Source organism: Glycine soja, chromosome 6 (genome assembly GCF_004193775.1).
Source record: "Glycine soja cultivar W05 chromosome 6, ASM419377v2, whole genome shotgun sequence".
In the NCBI taxonomy this organism is placed as follows: domain Eukaryota; kingdom Viridiplantae; phylum Streptophyta; class Magnoliopsida; order Fabales; family Fabaceae; genus Glycine; species Glycine soja.
The window spans coordinates 48,339,357-48,357,057 of NC_041007.1; the positions used below are offsets into that span (position 1 = coordinate 48,339,357).

Here is a 17,701-nt window from a genome sequence, read left to right on the forward strand (position 1 = left end):
AAGAAGTTCATATGGATTATGATTATGATAATCAAGAAGAATGTGGAGTGAATGAACGACATGTCGATTGTTCAAATGCTTTTAATACATCTCAGGTAATCATAGATAATTTGAGTCATTGGTTGAATTGATGGTTTGTACGAAAATTAATGTGTTAGGGTTGCGTTGTAGGTATTCGCTACTCGAGATGATGTTTTGCAATGGGCTCGAACAGTTGCCCATGAAAATGGATTTGTTGCAGTGATTATGAGATCTGACACAGAGACCGGTAGCAGAGGAAGAAGTTCATTTGTGTTAATTGGGTGTGAAAGGAGTGGTACGTACAAGTGTAGAAATAAAGAATTCGTTAGAAAAGACACCGGGAGTAGGAAATGTGGTTGTCCCTTCAGGCTTCGTGGGAAACCAGTGCGTGGAGGGGAAGGTTGGATGGTGAAGTTGATCTGTGGGATTCATAATCATGAATTGGCGAAGTCCTTAGTTGGACATCCATACGCCGGGCGATTGACTAAGGAAGAAAAGAAAATTATTGCTGATATGACAAAGTCGATGGTGAAATCGAAAAACATCTTGCTAACGTTGAAGGAACACAATGTCGACAGTTACACCACGATAAAGCAAATTTACAATGCAAGAAGTGCATATCGTTCTTCAATAAGAGGAGCTGATACCGAAATGCAGCATCTGATGAAGCTTCTCGAACGTGATCAATACATTCATTGGCATAGATTGAAGGATGAAGTTGTGGTGCGTGATCTGTTTTGGTGTCACCCAGATGCAGTAAAGTTATGCAATGCATGTCATCTAGTGTTTTTTATAGACAGTACCTACAAAACAAACAGGTACAGACTCCCACTACTTGACTTTGTTGGAGTGACACCAACGGCGATGACATTCTCTGCTGGGTTTGCATATCTGGAGGCTGAGCGTGTTAATAATATTGTATGGGCTTTGGAACGATTTCGAGGCCTATTTTTAAGACACGATCGCCTCCCTCTTGTTATTGTCACTGACAAAGACCTAGCACTGATGAATGCAGTGAAAACTGTGTTTCCCGAGTCTACTAATTTGTTGTGCAGGTTTCATATCGATAAGAATGTGAAGGCGAAGTGCAAATCTTTAATCGGGGAAAAAAATGCGTGGGACTATGTAATGGATAACTGGGGTACTTTGGTTCATTACAGTAATTATTTACTTGAACATGGAAAAAGGGTTCATTTCCTATTTTTTTGGATTTTGAGGCTTTGTTTTGACGTGTTAGTTGACGGAACTAGGGAACGGGACTATTTTTTTTGGATTCTTTGACGTCCAAACATGAGAAATGGCCGCCCTCCATTGTCTCAGGGCACAGGCACACCCACGCAAAAAAATCCCAAACATGGGTACTTGAACATGGAAAAAGGGTTCATTTCCTATTTTTTTGGATTTTGAGGCTTTGTTTTGACGTGTTAGTTGACGGAACTGGGGAACGGGACTATTTTTTTTTGGATTCTTTGACGTCCAAACATGAGAAATGGCCGCCCTCCATTGTCTCAGGGCACAGGCACACCCACGCAAAAAAATCCCAAACATGGGTACTTGAACATGGAAAAAGGGTTCATTTCCTATTTTTTTGGATTTTGAGGCTTTGTTTTGACGTGTTAGTTGACGGAACTGGGGAACGGGACTATTTTTTTTGGATTCTTTGACGTCCAAACATGATAAATGGCCGCCCTCCATTGTCTCAGGGCACAGGCACACCCACGCAAAAAAATCCCAAACATGGGTACTTGAACATGGAAAAAGGGTTCATTTCCTATTTTTTTGGATTTTGAGGCTTTGTTTTGACGTGTTAGTTGACGGAACTGGGGAACGGGACTATTTTTTTTGGATTCTTTGACGTCCAAACATGAGAAATGGCCGCCCTCCATTGTCTCAGGGCACAGGCACACCCACGCAAAAAAATCCCAAACATGGGTACTTGAACATGGAAAAAGGGTTCATTTCCTATTTTTTTGGATTTTGAGGTTTTGTTTTGACGTGTTAGTTGACGGAACTGGGGAACGGGACTATTTTTTTTGGATTCTTTGACGTCCAAACATGAGAAATGGCCGCCCTCCATTGTCTCAGGGCACAGGCACACCCACGCAAAAAAATCCCAAACATGGGTACTTGAACATGGAAAAAAGATTCATTTATGTAATTCTTACAAACAAAACTCATGATTCTAAAAACTTATGTTTTTTATGTAATTCTTACAAACATGGAAAAAGGGTTCATTTATGTAATTCTTACAAACATGGGTACTTGAACATGGAAAAAGGGTTCACTTATGAATTATTAATCATTTTAAAAACTTTTATTTTTTATGTAATTCTTACAAACAAAACTCATGATTCTAGGTTCCCTTTTTTTAAAAATAAATTTAAAACAACCGTAAACTTCGCTTAAGGACCACAAACAATCGGAATAACAAACTATATTATAAAATAATAAACTGTGCAAAACACGTCAACTATATTAAACAAAAACTGTAATAATTACAAATATTCATGTCAACTACAACACAACAAAATAAATACAATGATCAATGGTCTGTGCGGCGTCTCTGACGAGCCCTGACCGTCCCATCAGCACTGGGTCCCCCTCTCGCGATCGTCAGGCAGTCCTGCATAATGTCATATAACTCTGTGCCTGCAGTGACTATCCTAAGGTTGAGCACACGCTCCAACCTCTGTGCAATCGCCTCATATCCCTCGTAATCATCCTGTCAAAGTCAGTAAAAACATTTATTATGAAATTCAAAATAAACAACAACTCATAAAACATTAAACGCGCAAATAATCTTACCACATATGGAGGGGGGTCAAATGCCACTGGAACCTGGGGGCTGGGCGGCTGTATGTAGTCCACAGGGTCTGCAGCTGGTGCATCCCTCTGCTGGTCAGCTGCCTGGGTCGGTGTCATGAAAGGGTGAGATATGCGGAAAAACCACTCAATGTAATCCGCAGATACCTGCCCAGGCACTAAACAAGGCTGACCCGCAGGTAGTAAGTGATCCGCAAACTCCATCCACCTGTCATCTATCTGATCCTGTGACAATCGTGCACTAACAGGCGGCGGAGGGATGCTCTGGATGTAACCGAACTGGTGTACCACCCTCTCCGGTCGAACTGCGACGATCATAGGACCCCATCTGAGCTGACCCTGGAACGATGAAATCTCCTGAAACGCCCTAACACCCCGATGCTCCGTGTACGGCAACCAGGACACATCTGTGACGGTCAAACCATCACAACGTGCCCTGTAGGGTGCTCCTGTGATGCCCTTCATGTGCGCCTTCGACGTCAACCACCGGGAAGCACGTGGGGACGTCTCCTGGTATGTGTCGTCAGTCACGCACTGATGCACACTAGGGAAGTGCTCATAGATCCAGCACTACACAATAATTGAGGTTAACATAACATAAAAACATGTTTAAATCATAATCGAACCTAACATATTAATAAACACAAAATTTACCTGAAATAGCGTCAAGTACCCCGCAAGCTGTCTGGTGGAGGTCCTACAAGCCTCATCTAACTGGTCGTACATATGAACCAGCGCGGCAACCCCCCAAGCGTAACCACCACTATGAGCGAGGTCCCGGAAAGCGTCAAGATGGACCACATGCACGTATGTTGCACTCTTATTAGCAAAAAGAGTGCAACCGACAAGGTGCAGCAAATAAGCGCGAGCTGCGACAATCCACCGCCGGGCCTGACATCTGGTCTCATAAATGTCACGAACCCATCCTAATCGTACATATGCTCCACGTGTGAGCGCTGTCTCGGCTCTGGCCTCCTCCGCAGACACTTCCAGCAACTCCGTGAGCAAGAATCTGGCCTCCTCCGTAGAAAGAGCGTGGAAACTGTGCAAGGCGCCAGTGATGGGCAAATGTAGAATGGACGACACATCATCCAATGTGATCGTCAGCTCTCCTACTGGAAGGTGGAAGGTGCTAGTCTCACTGTGCCACCTCTCCACAAATGCGGATATAAGTCCAGGATCGCCAGTAATAACTGAACAATCTATCAGTGGACTTAATCCTGTGGCAGCTACCAGGCCTTCAATCTCAGGCACTGGCCTCCCAATCAGTGTCAGCTTCCTCCCATGTGACACTAACTTCAAATCAGGACGTTCCTGATTTGAAGTACAAATTATACAATTATTAAAAAAAAATTAATCATAAACAAATAAATAAACAATGACAAATAATTAACAAATTAAAATACCTGTCCACTCCACACGGCATGTGCAACATGCTCGGCAAATGATGTGAGCACTGACGGGTCACGTGGACCACCAGGGAATCCCTCTGCAGCATCATCACCATCTGACCCCTCACCACTATCAGCACCCTGTGCGTCCGCACGCATCTCAGGTGCCTCCGTAGGCTGCTCAGGGACATCATCAGTCATGTCAGCGACGTCCTCAGCCATATCACGTCCCTCCGTAGTCATCTGATGAACGCGTAGCCTACGGGCTGAGGCAGTAGGCCTACGCCTCTCGGGAACATCGCCAGCATCCTCGTCAGCAGCTCTATCTCTGCCTACAACTCTACCTATGGCACGACCTAAACCTCGTGTTCTGGCCATGATCTGTAAATCATGTCGAACACGTATTTTTTTCGGTCAAAATATACACAATTTTCTTTATAAAAAATCAACTTTATTTATAAACAAATAAGACTAACTTAAATCAAATTATTTTCACACATACACGACCTAATTTTAAAAAAAAAATTAAACAACTTCATTTATATAAAAAAAAACAACTAATGTAAAACTTCATTATTAATAAACATGCACAACTTAATTTTTTTTAAAAAAAATTAAACAACTTCATTTATAAAAAAAAAAAACACAACTAATATAAAAATAATTCATTACTAAACATCCACAACTTAATTTTTAAAAAAAAATAAACAACTTCATTTATAAAAAAAACACAACTAATGTAAAAAAAATTAATTAGTAAACATCCAACTCTTAATTTAAAAAAAAAATAAGAAACTTCATTTCTAAAAAAAAACACAACTAAATTACTTAGTAAACATCAACAAGTTAATTTTTTTTAAAAAAAAATAAACAACTTCATTTATAAAAACAAAACACAACTAATATAAAAATAATTCATTACTAAACATCCACAACTTAATTTTTAAAAAAAATTAAACAACTAATGTAAAAAAAAAATTATTTAGTAAACATCCACAATTTTTTTAGTAAATAAAATACTTCATTTATAATAAAATAAACTAATTAATTATAAAAAATTAGTATTTTTATAAAACTTCCAAAACACACAACTTTAATTATAAAAATAGACAACTTCATTTTTAAAGAAAAAACACTAATTTAAAAAAAACAATAAACAAAAACAAACACAACTACTTTTATAAAAAAAAATTAATTTACAAATTAATATTTAGTAAAAATACACAATTTAAATTATAAAAAAAATATGACATCAAAAACCCAAACTTCATTTTTCATAAAATCTAAAAAACAAAATAACCAAAATAAATAAAATAATTCATTTAAAAAAAAACAAAACAATTTCTGTTTAAAAATTTTTTTTAAAAAAAACACAAAAAAAAAACAAAAAAACCACTTCCGGAAGAAGTGGTTCTTCCGGAAACACTCCGGAAGAAGGGTTCTTCCGGAAAGGTCTTCCGGAAGTTTGAAACTTCTTCCGGAAGTGGGCGTCTTCCGGAATTCTTCCGGATGAACCACTTCTTCCGGAAAGTTCCCGGAAGACGTTTTCCGGAAGTCTTCCGGAAGAAGTATTCTTCCGGAAGACGTTTGGTTACTTCCGGAAGAACACTTCTTCCGGAAACTTTCCGGAAAACGTTCTTCCGGAACTTCCGGAAGAACCCCAAACGGGTCTTCCGGAAGACTCCGTCGTCAGCCATTTCCCCATTTTTTCCGGCGTCTCCTGCTCTCGTCTTCTACCCTACGGTTCCGCTAACCTAAGGTTCTTCTAACCTACCTAAATGCTACAACTACAGTGCATAATAAAAGCAAAGGGAAGATTAGGGACACCTACCTCGAACGGAAATGGCGTCCAACCGAAGCAGCAGCTGGGCTCGCGGTGAAGGAGAAGGCTCGCGGAAGAGGTATGCAAAGGAAGAAGGAGAAGGCTCGCGGAAGAGGTATGCAAAGGAAGAAAAGCAGAAGCAAGAAGAAGGCTTAGTGATTCCGGGAGAGGAGAAGAAAACTATTTCAATATTTTAAACTTTTTTAATGAAGGGTAAAATGGTAGTTTCAATAAATTGCTGGGTGCACCAGCAATATTGCTGGGTGCACCTAGCATATCCCCAATTGGTGTCATGCTATTTTTACTCGTGAAATGGCCCTGTGTCGGTTTCTTTCTCTTACACACACTCTTCCTTTCTTTCTTTTTATTCTTTTTCACTTTACTTACTATCGTCATCCTTCATATTTCATATTTATTTTCTCAACATTTTTTTAACATTTGGAGTACAGAAAAAACAAAATTTATGATAAATAATTTACTTTGTAATAGCTTATCAAAATTCGATTCCAGAATTAATGATGAGTTATTTCCTAAAAATTAACTTTTCACAAATCTAACTAGTAATAAATTAAGGATTTTATCCGTGAGATTCTACGTGATTTTTTTTTTTTCTGATTCTACGTGAATTCTTATATTAGAACAAATAAGCTAGTAGGTAAGAAAATTGAAACATACAGACTTATTTGTAAAATTCCAATTTTACCCAGATAATTTTTTCGGACTACATAAACTATCTTTTTTAATTTAACAATATGACATTTTTTTAAAAGAAGGAGCATAATCAATTAGCTTTTGACACGATTGATTATGCTCTTCTCTACATAATCAAATGGCATAGTCGATTATGCTAGCAACAAATTCAATTAGACCAAATAACATATTTGATTATGCTAGCAACATATTTGATTTTAATAAACAAAAACAGTAGTCCTACGTAAAATGTTGTATATTCTATTTTTGTTACCATATTCTAATATGCATGCACCATATTTGATTTTGCTAAAACATAACTGAATATCGGAATATGACATGCATATTCAATTTTCACCCAAAAATTGTGGTCTCGTGCGCGTGTCCCAAGAAGCCAACAAGATTAGTTTTGTCAACACTCAACCTAACATCTCTACCTCCACTCTTCGCATTTCATCTCAGTTTTGGGAAGAAATCTACAGCCATGGATCCCACTATTTCCGTACTAATTTTGCTATTACTTTCACCTCAAATCTGCCAACATATGAAAATTTGAGTTTCTTCTCTTTTCATTGGTGCTAGAACTTTCACCGTTCCTTTTTCCTTCAAACCGAACACAACCTAAGGAAGAGGAAACATGCCAAAGAAGTCGTGAGACGAGTTGCAAAAGAAAAAAAAAGATTGAACACAATGAAAAACTTCATGAAGCTTCTTTTACTACTCGGAAGCAAACTTAGATTAGATGTGGATGTTCCTTGTGACGCAAAGATATTATTAGTAACTTTTGTCATATATATGTATAACTCATGGAGAACACAAGCTTGCTGCTAATTTTTTACTTTATGATTTTTTATTTTTATTTGTAATTTTCATTGTTGCTATTGCATTTTTACGTTTTTCTCTTGCTAGAGAAAAACTTTATTGATAATTGATTATGACATTTTGAAAAGTATTAACCAATTATCTTACCATGATCATTTTTCAACTAAAGCCTAACCAATTTACAGAACAAGAATTATGCATCGAATAAGAATCACATGGATAGAGGCTTCAATGCAAGCCCTAAATACCGAACAAGAGATTCAAACGCATTTGTCCATTCAACTTTATTTACTCATTTTTATGGTATGTAGGAACCAGTTGAGTAGGAATGACATCTTTTAATTGTTATAGGAATCAGTTGAGTAGTTGACACAATGTTTCTGGGAAGAGTCAAATTCTGAGTTACCAGGCACGAAGGATGTGTTTGTTTTGAAGGAGAGAAATAATATACAAGAGAAATTTTGTACACTCTACTTCAGTTCAAAAATTTCTCTTCTATTTCTATCCCCTAAGCCACAAACACACCCCAAATGCGCTTCACTTGAACCAAGCCAGATCAACTCGTAGTCTCTTAATTTGGATATCATTTTGTCCCTAGACCCGACCAGGGATTATAGCCCCAACTTTCCTATTAAATTAGAAGTACTAATCAATGACATACTTTTTACCGCGGACAAGATCTGTAATTTAAGGCTGTAATTTAAGGAAAGACAACTAGCAATTGTATAAAAACTATTTGACCCCAGAAAAAGGTATTTCACGAATTTATAATCTAAATTAGATACCTACAAAATGTCACCCATACACGCATTGAGTAGATGTAGATATTATTATCTGCCTCACAATCTGGGTACAAACCATAACATTACCTTCCTCGCAGAAAATACCAAAAGCATATCAAAACTGTCACTGCAAGCTTAAATATAACCCCATATATAATATAGACAATTTGGTGAATATCTAACCAAACCGCCTAACCAACACAAAAAAAAAAAAAAAAAGCAAATTCACCAAACTCAATTGGACCTTTACTACGTGCTACCATCTTTAAACCTCCCCCAAACTCAATGTAAACACACTGCACATAGAACAAGTTAGAACTGGCACTATGATGCCAGTGCCCCGATCGCAGATCAGGGCATTCGTTGACAGCATCACCTGTGGCATGGTAAGTGATGATGTAGAAAATTAACACAAGCTCCAAAAGCCCTCTCACCCTTTAGGGGAATTTACCCCCTGGTCTTGGCCCTCTTCATACCAAGGCTGTTGTGGAAGGGTGAAACAGAACCAGACATGGGAGAACCCTCCTCGCGAAGAGTGCCATTCAGCATTGCTAACTCCCGAAGTTGCTGCTTCTTGTAGAAATCCTGAGATTCATCCTGAAAGATAAAACTTTAAACAATCAGAACAACAAAGTCCCCATTAAGTTGAGTACCACAACCAATCTCAATCAACCTCACAAGAACATACCACCGGTTTGAGCAAATCTTCAAGTATGTCACGTGCTTGCATCAAACGAGCATCTACTATTTCAACAGGTAATTCTGCCTCAACTAGAATGTGGAGAGGTTCATTCAGATGTTCATACCCAGGTTTCCCTCTCATCATTTCCTCCTACAAATATTGAAATATGTGATATGATTAGAACTTGTACACCAGAACTACCTAACAGTCCAACTGAAATCTACAGAACATTAAGCAATGTGGACATATAAATATACACTGCAAGCATTTACCACATGTACATTAAGACAGTACAGGGTGCTATACCAATTATTAAAATTTTGTCAAGATCAATGGAACATGATAATAACCTGAAGGAAGTCAGATCTCTGGATAAAATAAATAGTAATATATTAACCAGATGTTGGAGTAAACACAATGATTTGATATAATAAGGCAAATGATAAAAATATCTTCTGAATGGATTTCAAATTTTCATCAAAGTGCAGTAATTTTATCTGGGTAAAAATGATCATGTTAGACTTTGTACAAATAATTTATTCTTACCCTAGCTGGATCCTTAATGCTACCTCGGCCCCTGATCAAGACACGACACTCGGTACTTGCTTCTACACGCTTTAGAGAATTTCCTCTAGGGCCTAGGAGGCGACCAACAAAGTTAAACTGCAATAAACTACAGTCAATAGTAGATCATTCTATAAAGAAAAATTTGATAAATATTGGGGCAGAGATAAGATTCTCCGTACATTAGGATATGCGTCCACAGGAATATCTACTCTGACCGTCTTTTTAACAATAATACCAGATGAGCTACCTTGTGGACTCAGCCAGCTTTGTGTTGAAGAGGACTGTAACAAGCTAGGTCTCTGCATGTTTTAATTCCAATGTCAATTACAAAAAGAGATATGGTGGTCTATTTACTGGCATGCAGATGAAATTACTGTTGTATCAGAGGCCACCAAGAGATCACCAAAAGGGAGTACATTAGCTGCTCTAAATTCAAAATGAGTTGGAAACAATAAACACATGGAAAGAGTATCAACGGCCATGATGTACATAATGATGAAAATGTACAAATGGCTCCTGACTAGGATAATCAAGGAGGACCAGTGTCAGAAAATGATGTTAAATGAACTTAGAAATTATAGCTGAACTCGAGACATTAGGATCATTTACGATCCATTTTGGCAACTTAGCTAATAATTCATTAAACCTCATAAAACTTACAGTTCAACTTTCCTTTAAATGGATAATGTTAGCATTCTACCATAATTCATGTTAATATACTCAGATCTATCCAGCTGCATCTATTCATCAATCTGTGATTCAGCAGAAAAATGTAAAGGCAATCAAGTATTGACATCTGATTTATCTTGATAGAAAAAGATGAGATTCACTAGCAGGATTAGAAAAACAGAAGCTAAGCTATAGATTAATTGTCAGAGCCTGATGTTAGCTTTGCACTACCTGTCACAAACAATTAGAACTACAACCACTAAAACAAATGTCTTGAGTTAGCATGAGATGTAAAATTGAGTCAGAAATACTTCTAAAATACAGAATTAGATGGAAATGAATTAATGAAGTTATGTTAATGGTTAGTATCCATACTTCTGATTGAAATCGTGATGCCCATCCGTTCACATCGGCACCTCCATTTGAAAATATTCCACCGGTAGCCAGGGGGCTAGCATGTTCAAGCCCACTTTGACCTAAAACTGATGCATTCCCCATCAGCGTGGTTACACGCAAAATTTCTGCTCCAAAAATGTCAATTTTCAAGAATAAGATGTACCAGTCAGCATTTGTTAACATGTTAGCAGTCACTACATAATCGATGCAACACGGATGTTTGCTGAGTCAGTAAAAACTAATGCTATCCTTATGAGATATGTTCTAGCTTTTTATGGTAATATTCTAAATGGTAAGGGGGGAATATGCAGTCAAGTGTCATCTAATATTAAAAGAAAAATATTATACACTTAAATTGAGAAAAGAAAACCTTTAAAGCCATTTAGTAAACCATTGAAACAGGCATTTCACAACGTATAAACCTAATTTAAAAGAAAAATGAATGACATCTAAGAATTTGTTTTGATATAGAAACATTTCAAGAGTATAAACAATTATCTTGTAAGCACATAGTATAACATAAAGCAGCCATCACATATACCAGCTGGAAATTTTTCTTTTGCTGCTTTCTTAGAAGGAAAATGATTATTAATAACAAATCAGATCCCATAACCTATACAGAGAAACCAAACTCAACCAAAACCAAACTAATTGAACCCTCTATATCCCATTCAGATAAGCAAAAGACCAATCGCATCTAATTTTATCAATTCCTAAACAACTAATACACCAACTCAAGAAACAAGTCTTATCCAATTTGGTTTCATTTGTGAATTGAAGGAAAAGAGAAAGAAATGAAGAAAATGAAGGGGAATAGGAAATAAATTTGAGGTTAAGTAATAAATTTTCTTCCCTTTGTGGATGTTTAAAGCCCTTCAAATTAAAGGAACTCCAAAATTTTCACAGAAATTAGTAAGTGAGGATTTTGTAAGGTAACATGATAATCTCTCAGTTTCCTCTCCACATTTTAAAAACTCCTAACATAATATTTTCTCATCCTTCTCATTTATCCAAACATACTCATAATAATAGAAAAGGGGCCCTTTGTTATAAGATGATTAGGTGAATGAGAAAGCTCGTCATGATGCTTAATAGCCTCAATTCCTGCATCTATTGAATCACTCAAAAAGAATTTGCCCAACTGTCTGCTTTGAATTTAGGGTATTCATGTCATAAACTAAGGGTACAACTAAAATGTGCATGGATTATAACACCCTGCTAGACTCTCAATTGAGATCAAGAACACAACACATATAGATTTCCTGCAACTAGTTTTGCTTAAAATCAATTCAAAAGTCATGTGGCAAACATAAAACTAAGCCTAATGAGATGAATGGTAAGGATACAAGGTGTGCAGTGTGCTACAGGCCTTTTAAAAGACCATTAGCAGCAAATAAGCAGTATTTCCATCAATTAAACCAAAAAACTAGATTGGAAGCTTTCACAAGGAGAGAACTCCTTCACCAGAGTGGCCCCTTTCACAACCTATGACTAGGCTTAGTACAGCAAGACAAATCCCTTGTACAACATATCCCCCAAACTATTAAGTGTCCCCACCCTCAACTGTCAAACCCTTTCTTAGCTGTGCCTGACTGACAGTCAGATGACTTTTGACTAACTACTAATTATTTTTCTCTTCTGTTTCTTCTCTTATGCACCTTCCAGATCCTCTCTTCAATTTCATTGTGCTGGGGCCTAATATCATCCAAATCCATCCCCCAAACCAAAAGAATCGGGCAATCCCCAATAAAAAAAAAATTGGTGATAATCGTTATAACTCCAATAACAGTGGACCTCAAAAGCATTAAACCTGTCAATCATTTTCATCAAATCCTTACATTCATTGCTTCCTATGCATGCTACATTCTTAATCGTATATCCTTCCAATCTTATCCAAAATATGTCAACAAATGCAAAAATTAATAAATACTTAAATATACACATGTACATATAAGTGCATAAAACTCTTCACAGTTCAGTGTAATTTTCTAGTATAACATGAAAATATGTACATTTAATATTGTGAGCACACTGTACATTTACAGATTTTCATATATAAATCAGCACAGGTTAGTACAAGTCCACTGCTATGCTCTATCCAAGTGAAAATTGTGGGCTTTCACACAATTTGTTTGCATATAGTCTTCAGCTCTCAGAATAACTTTAACATTCAACAGAAAGACTTCACATTTCAACTGATCATAAACACTTGATTGGCTTCCCAAATTGTGTCTCATGTGGTAAAACTGGGCAAACAGTTGATATACTTTTGACTTTATCTTTCATCAAGAAAAGCCAAGTAACTCAGGTACAGTCATCAATGAAAGAAACTGACCGTTTATTACTAGAAATAGTGGCTGGGCACCAAAACATAAGGCTGAATAAGATCAAAAGGGGCATAACTTTTATTAGAATTGGAAAGGAAAGTGGCATGATGGTGCTTTTAACAAATTGAGAAACATCAAAATGAAAGGACACAACAACTCATTGGACAATAAAGACCAAATCATTGATATCAAATAGCGTAAAAGGAAGGAATCCAAGATGCTTATTCCAAAGCCAAACTAGGGCACCAAGAGTGTTTCAGTCATTATCATGCTCCCTCTGTTTCTTTCTAGTTTTACATCAGTTCATCAGTTTCAGTTCTCTCATCACTGTCATGCTCAAATCCCATACCCATCATCCACCTCAATCTCAGAAACCACTCATGGAATCTTCCAGCTCACCATGATTTGTCTCTGCCGCACTCTCACCACATCCTACAAAGTTCTTTCTTTTCTCTTCACTCCATTTTCTTTCCTCTTATTTTCTCTCCATTGCCACTTGCCAGAGGCTCAGGATTAGCATGAGAGAGACCTCAGGTTTTAATTAAGGAAACACCACAATAGGTGCAGCTCAGGCTATGGCCCACCAAAACAAAGAGGGATACCAATAAATAAAATGGGATAAGCACAAAGCTGAATGGTGGCTGGAAACATGGTACATGGAGCTCACACGCCAGCAGGGAAAATGGCATGTGAGGGCATATGTGGAAGTCTACAACAACAGGACTTCAGGGGATAGCCAGTCTGGAGGTTCTGCAGCAGTATAAGGACAGGTTTTGGAGATCATGTGGTAGAAGGGACAGGACAAACAATGAAGGTGTGCAAATGGAGAAAGGAAGTTGTGGGTTGGCCCACTACAAGAGCTGGGTTCTCAAAAGTCAAATCAAATAAGCAATGAAGTTCAAGGCAGCAGAAATAGAGACTCACAACTCAGGAGCTCTAATATCATGTTGGGAGGGAAATTTATTAATGTTATTTGATAGTTGTGCTGAAGACAAGACAAATAATGAAGGTGTGCAAACGGAGAAAGGAAGTTGTGTCGAAGGCCAGGGTTGGCCCACTAAAAGAGCTGGGTTCTCAAAAGTCAAATCAAATAAGCAATGAAGTTCAAGGCAGCAGAAATAGAGACTCACAAATCAGAAGCTCTAGTACCATGTTGGGAGGGAAATTTCTTCATATTATTTGATAGTTTGAAACTATACATAGGCAGTACATTTTACCCTAAGCAGTATCATTAGTTCCCTAATATAAGCCAAAAATTATGGCAACTATCAATGTTTCCTGATATACAATAATTACGGTATGCTACACCAGTTTGTAATGATAAAAGTAGGAGATTAAATTCTCTTATAAATAGAATATATATACAATCTAGTATGAATCTACCAAAACACATTCCATAACTCTGTATATAATCACACAATTCACATTGAAAACAATTTGACACATACTTGACTACACCGGGTATTATGCAAGGCAGATAATCAATCATTATTAGTTTAAAAGTAAAGTAATTTATTTGTTGGTACAAACTTGTTTCAGTTTCTCTTAAAGCAAAGGTGTTGAGCCCAACAATCTACCTTGGATTGAACATAAACAATTTAATCATGGTAAAAATATGAGCATCAGCAAAACATCATATATATTTGAGTTCTGACTTATGCCAAAGTAAACAGACAACTGATTGAGTAGCTTCACAATTTGATAGATGCTTTGATATCCCTAGACAACTAGGGACTAGAAGGAAAGCAAACTGATTTTATGATACAGATAACTAAAGCACAGAGGGAGATGCAGTAGGGGGCTTGAAGCTTATTTTCACCACTGTTTGAGAAACAAATCTAACCTTGGTTTAACAATCGAAAGCAGTGGGGAAGGACCGCCATGAAGGGACTAAGCTTGTTACGTTCTCCCAACAATTCAGTAAGATATCTGAAAATCAAAGCAAAAAAACACACAATGAGAGTAGAACATCATAGCCATTACTAATCACAAAGAAAATATAGAATATAATAAAATCATCAAGGATGAAGGATCCATGTCAATTTTTTCAGTTTAGTAGTAAACGATGAATTAAAAAAGATCATGAAAGTACAACAAAGACAACAATACGGTGCTTCCACACAAAATTAATGACGACAGCAACAAACAACAACAAAGCCTTATCCCACTGGGTGAGGCTGGCTACATAAATCCACAAAACTCTCAGTTAAAAAAGCAAAGTAAAGAAAAACTCTTCTGGAATGGCAAGTAGTGCCAACTCATTTCCAACAGAAAAAATCAATTTATCGTAAAGTCATCCACGGCAAGAAAAACGTTAAATGAAGTCATCAACAACAAGATCAACTTATTTCCGGCAGAGATCACGCTGCATAGAATCAATCAACGACCAAATGAACCCAAACAATACAACAACCTACACAAGCATGATCCATCACGCAAATCAAACCAAACTCACGAGCATGGAATTAATCAAATCCATCATGATCCACCAAAAACCCTCCACCACATTTCCCATTTTCATCAAACCGGTACTACCATCAAAAGATCTGTTCTCCGGTCAAGTACAGTCAAGCGGCAGATCAGGCCACAAAAACCAACCATCGAAGCAATCAAGCACGAAAATCCAACCATACAACAAAAATCAATGATTGAAGTGAGACCTCCTTTGACTATTCCAAGAAAACACAAAAACCCTATCCCCCTTCCCACCCAAAAAAAAAAAGGCAAAAATAAAAAATAAAAACCCTCGCTCCAAGTCCAAAGCAGTGAATCAGTAGACACAAAAGGATCAATCATAACAAGTACAAAAAAAAAATCATTTTAAAAAAGAATCTTTGAACAAGAATTGGAGAAATAAAACGTAGTAAGCAACAATTAAAAGAGAAGATCGGGAGTGTATATAGATATACTTGTCCGGGTCGGAGAGGGGAGTGGAGCGAAGAGCACCGGAGAGGTGCGGCGACGGAGGCGCGGAGGGCGAGGGTGGAAAAGCCATGTACCTGGCGGCGCCGGAAGATGACATCATGTCTCTCACAAGAACCAGTACTCTGGGCGATCGAGAGAGAGAGAGAGAGAATAGAGAGGTAATGTAAAGAAGATAGAGAGTAATGGAGAGGTGGGTCCCACCCAGGTAGTCCAGCTAGCCACACTCTTCGTCGGTGGAATTATATCAATTGCGCCTTCATTTGCTTTCTGTTTTACATTTACTGTTAAATTAAATACTCAGACTACTGTTAAAGAAAATCATTTAATGGCTCTTCATTATCTTATGCCATTAAAAAAAATTTGCATTTTGTCAAAGACGTTGTAACTTCCAAAAAAAATTGCAAATTAGAAGGGTAAGAAAATGAGTTATTCCCTAATAATATAAAATAATTTTACATTATCATTTAATTATAATTTATTATATATAATTATTTTATTGATTTTTATGATAATTATTCTAAAACTTATACCAATAATTTATGTTTAGACGATAATATAAATAAATATTATATAATCATTAAATTCTTACTTTGATTTTTTGCTCTATCATTTAATTAGGGTAATCACAGTTCATGAATGTAACTAATTTATTTAGGCCTTTATGTTTATTTTGATGTTTTACTTTTTGTTAGTATTATCTTTAAGCCATGCCTATTGGTATTTATATTTTATAATTAATGGTAAAGAAGTATTTAATATAAGTAAAACATTGTTATATTTTATCAAAAATATTTTTATTTATCATAGTTATTTATTCATAATATGTTTTTTTCTTGGATCGAAACTTACATGTGTTCTTTAATATACTGATAAAAAATTAATCATATTCATGGAGAGTAGTTGTTAATTAAAAAAAAATACACACAAAGATAATCAAACAAGAATTATTTCATTAAATAAATTATTTGCTCAAATATAAACATAAGATATGAAATCATTATTTCAATCTTATAAGTTTGTGATCAATTATTATTATTATTATACTAACTGTTAAATAAGGATATAAGTGAAGAAGAATTAATAATTAATTTTTTTGGAAGATAATTAATAATTGATAATTATTAATAATTGAATACTTTACATTTGTAAAACATTAATAATTTTTTTCTAAAAAAGAGCAATAAAACAACAATAAATACAGAAGAATGGAGACGGTACTTTCCTTGCAAGCAATGAATCCATCTTTAATGAAACCCAAAAACTTTTACTTTAATTTAACCTTTGGTTTATCCGGTGAACAAAAAATAATACAAGAAAATTTACAATACTGATACACCTTACTCAATTAACTAATTATACCCTTTTGGTTTCATTTAAGTTTTCTTAAGAATGCAAGTTTTAACATTTGCAAAATAATTTTGAAATAAACATGTTTTTAAAGTTAACACCACCCCAAAAATGAAGTAAAAGTATTGTAGTTTTTCTAAATTTAATTTAAATTTAAATACATTTACAATCTCACTAATTTTTATTTTTTACAATGTTATTTAATTATACTATATATATATATATAATTTATTCAACATATTAATAATGTATTATAAATAAAAAAAATTAAGGAGATCTAATTCAATTGATAGAACATAATGTGTGTTGTAAATTGCCTGATATTGTGATCAAATCTTAGGGATAAAAATATTAAAAATAAAAAACTATTAAAACACTTAATACCTAAACCAACATAAATCAGGATATTAAAAAGTATTTAAAAATAAAAATTATTC

At 36.0% G+C, this 17,701-nt stretch overlaps 1 protein-coding gene across 1 annotated transcript; it reads right to left on the bottom strand.

Moving 5' to 3' along the window:
* Window positions 1-8,304: 8,304 nt before the first annotated feature.
* On the bottom strand, window positions 8,305-16,130 carry LOC114417457 (KH domain-containing protein At5g56140-like). The gene is made up of 7 exons (XM_028382673.1): window positions 15,902-16,130; window positions 14,836-14,921; window positions 10,645-10,790; window positions 9,780-9,899; window positions 9,580-9,696; window positions 9,040-9,183; window positions 8,305-8,948 (listed from the first exon to the last, which is right to left on the bottom strand). Exons 1-7 carry the CDS (start codon window positions 16,015-16,017, stop codon window positions 8,799-8,801), a joined length of 879 nt encoding a protein of 292 aa, XP_028238474.1. The 5' UTR covers window positions 16,018-16,130; the 3' UTR covers window positions 8,305-8,798.
* Between the last annotated feature and the right edge of the window lie 1,571 nt (window positions 16,131-17,701).

Excerpts from the sequence above, each read along its gene's own strand:
- LOC114417457 (XM_028382673.1), bottom strand. The coding sequence starts at position 16,017 with ATGATGTCATCTTCCGGCGCCGCCAGGTACATGGCTTTTCCACCCTCG. Across the intron at positions 14,922-15,901 it reads CCCCTCTCCGACCCGGACAA|ATATCTTACTGAATTGTTGG; the intron begins GTATATCTATAT and ends TTTGATTTTCAG. Across the intron at positions 9,184-9,579 it reads GCATTAAGGATCCAGCTAGG|GAGGAAATGATGAGAGGGAA; the intron begins GTAAGAATAAAT and ends CAATATTTGTAG.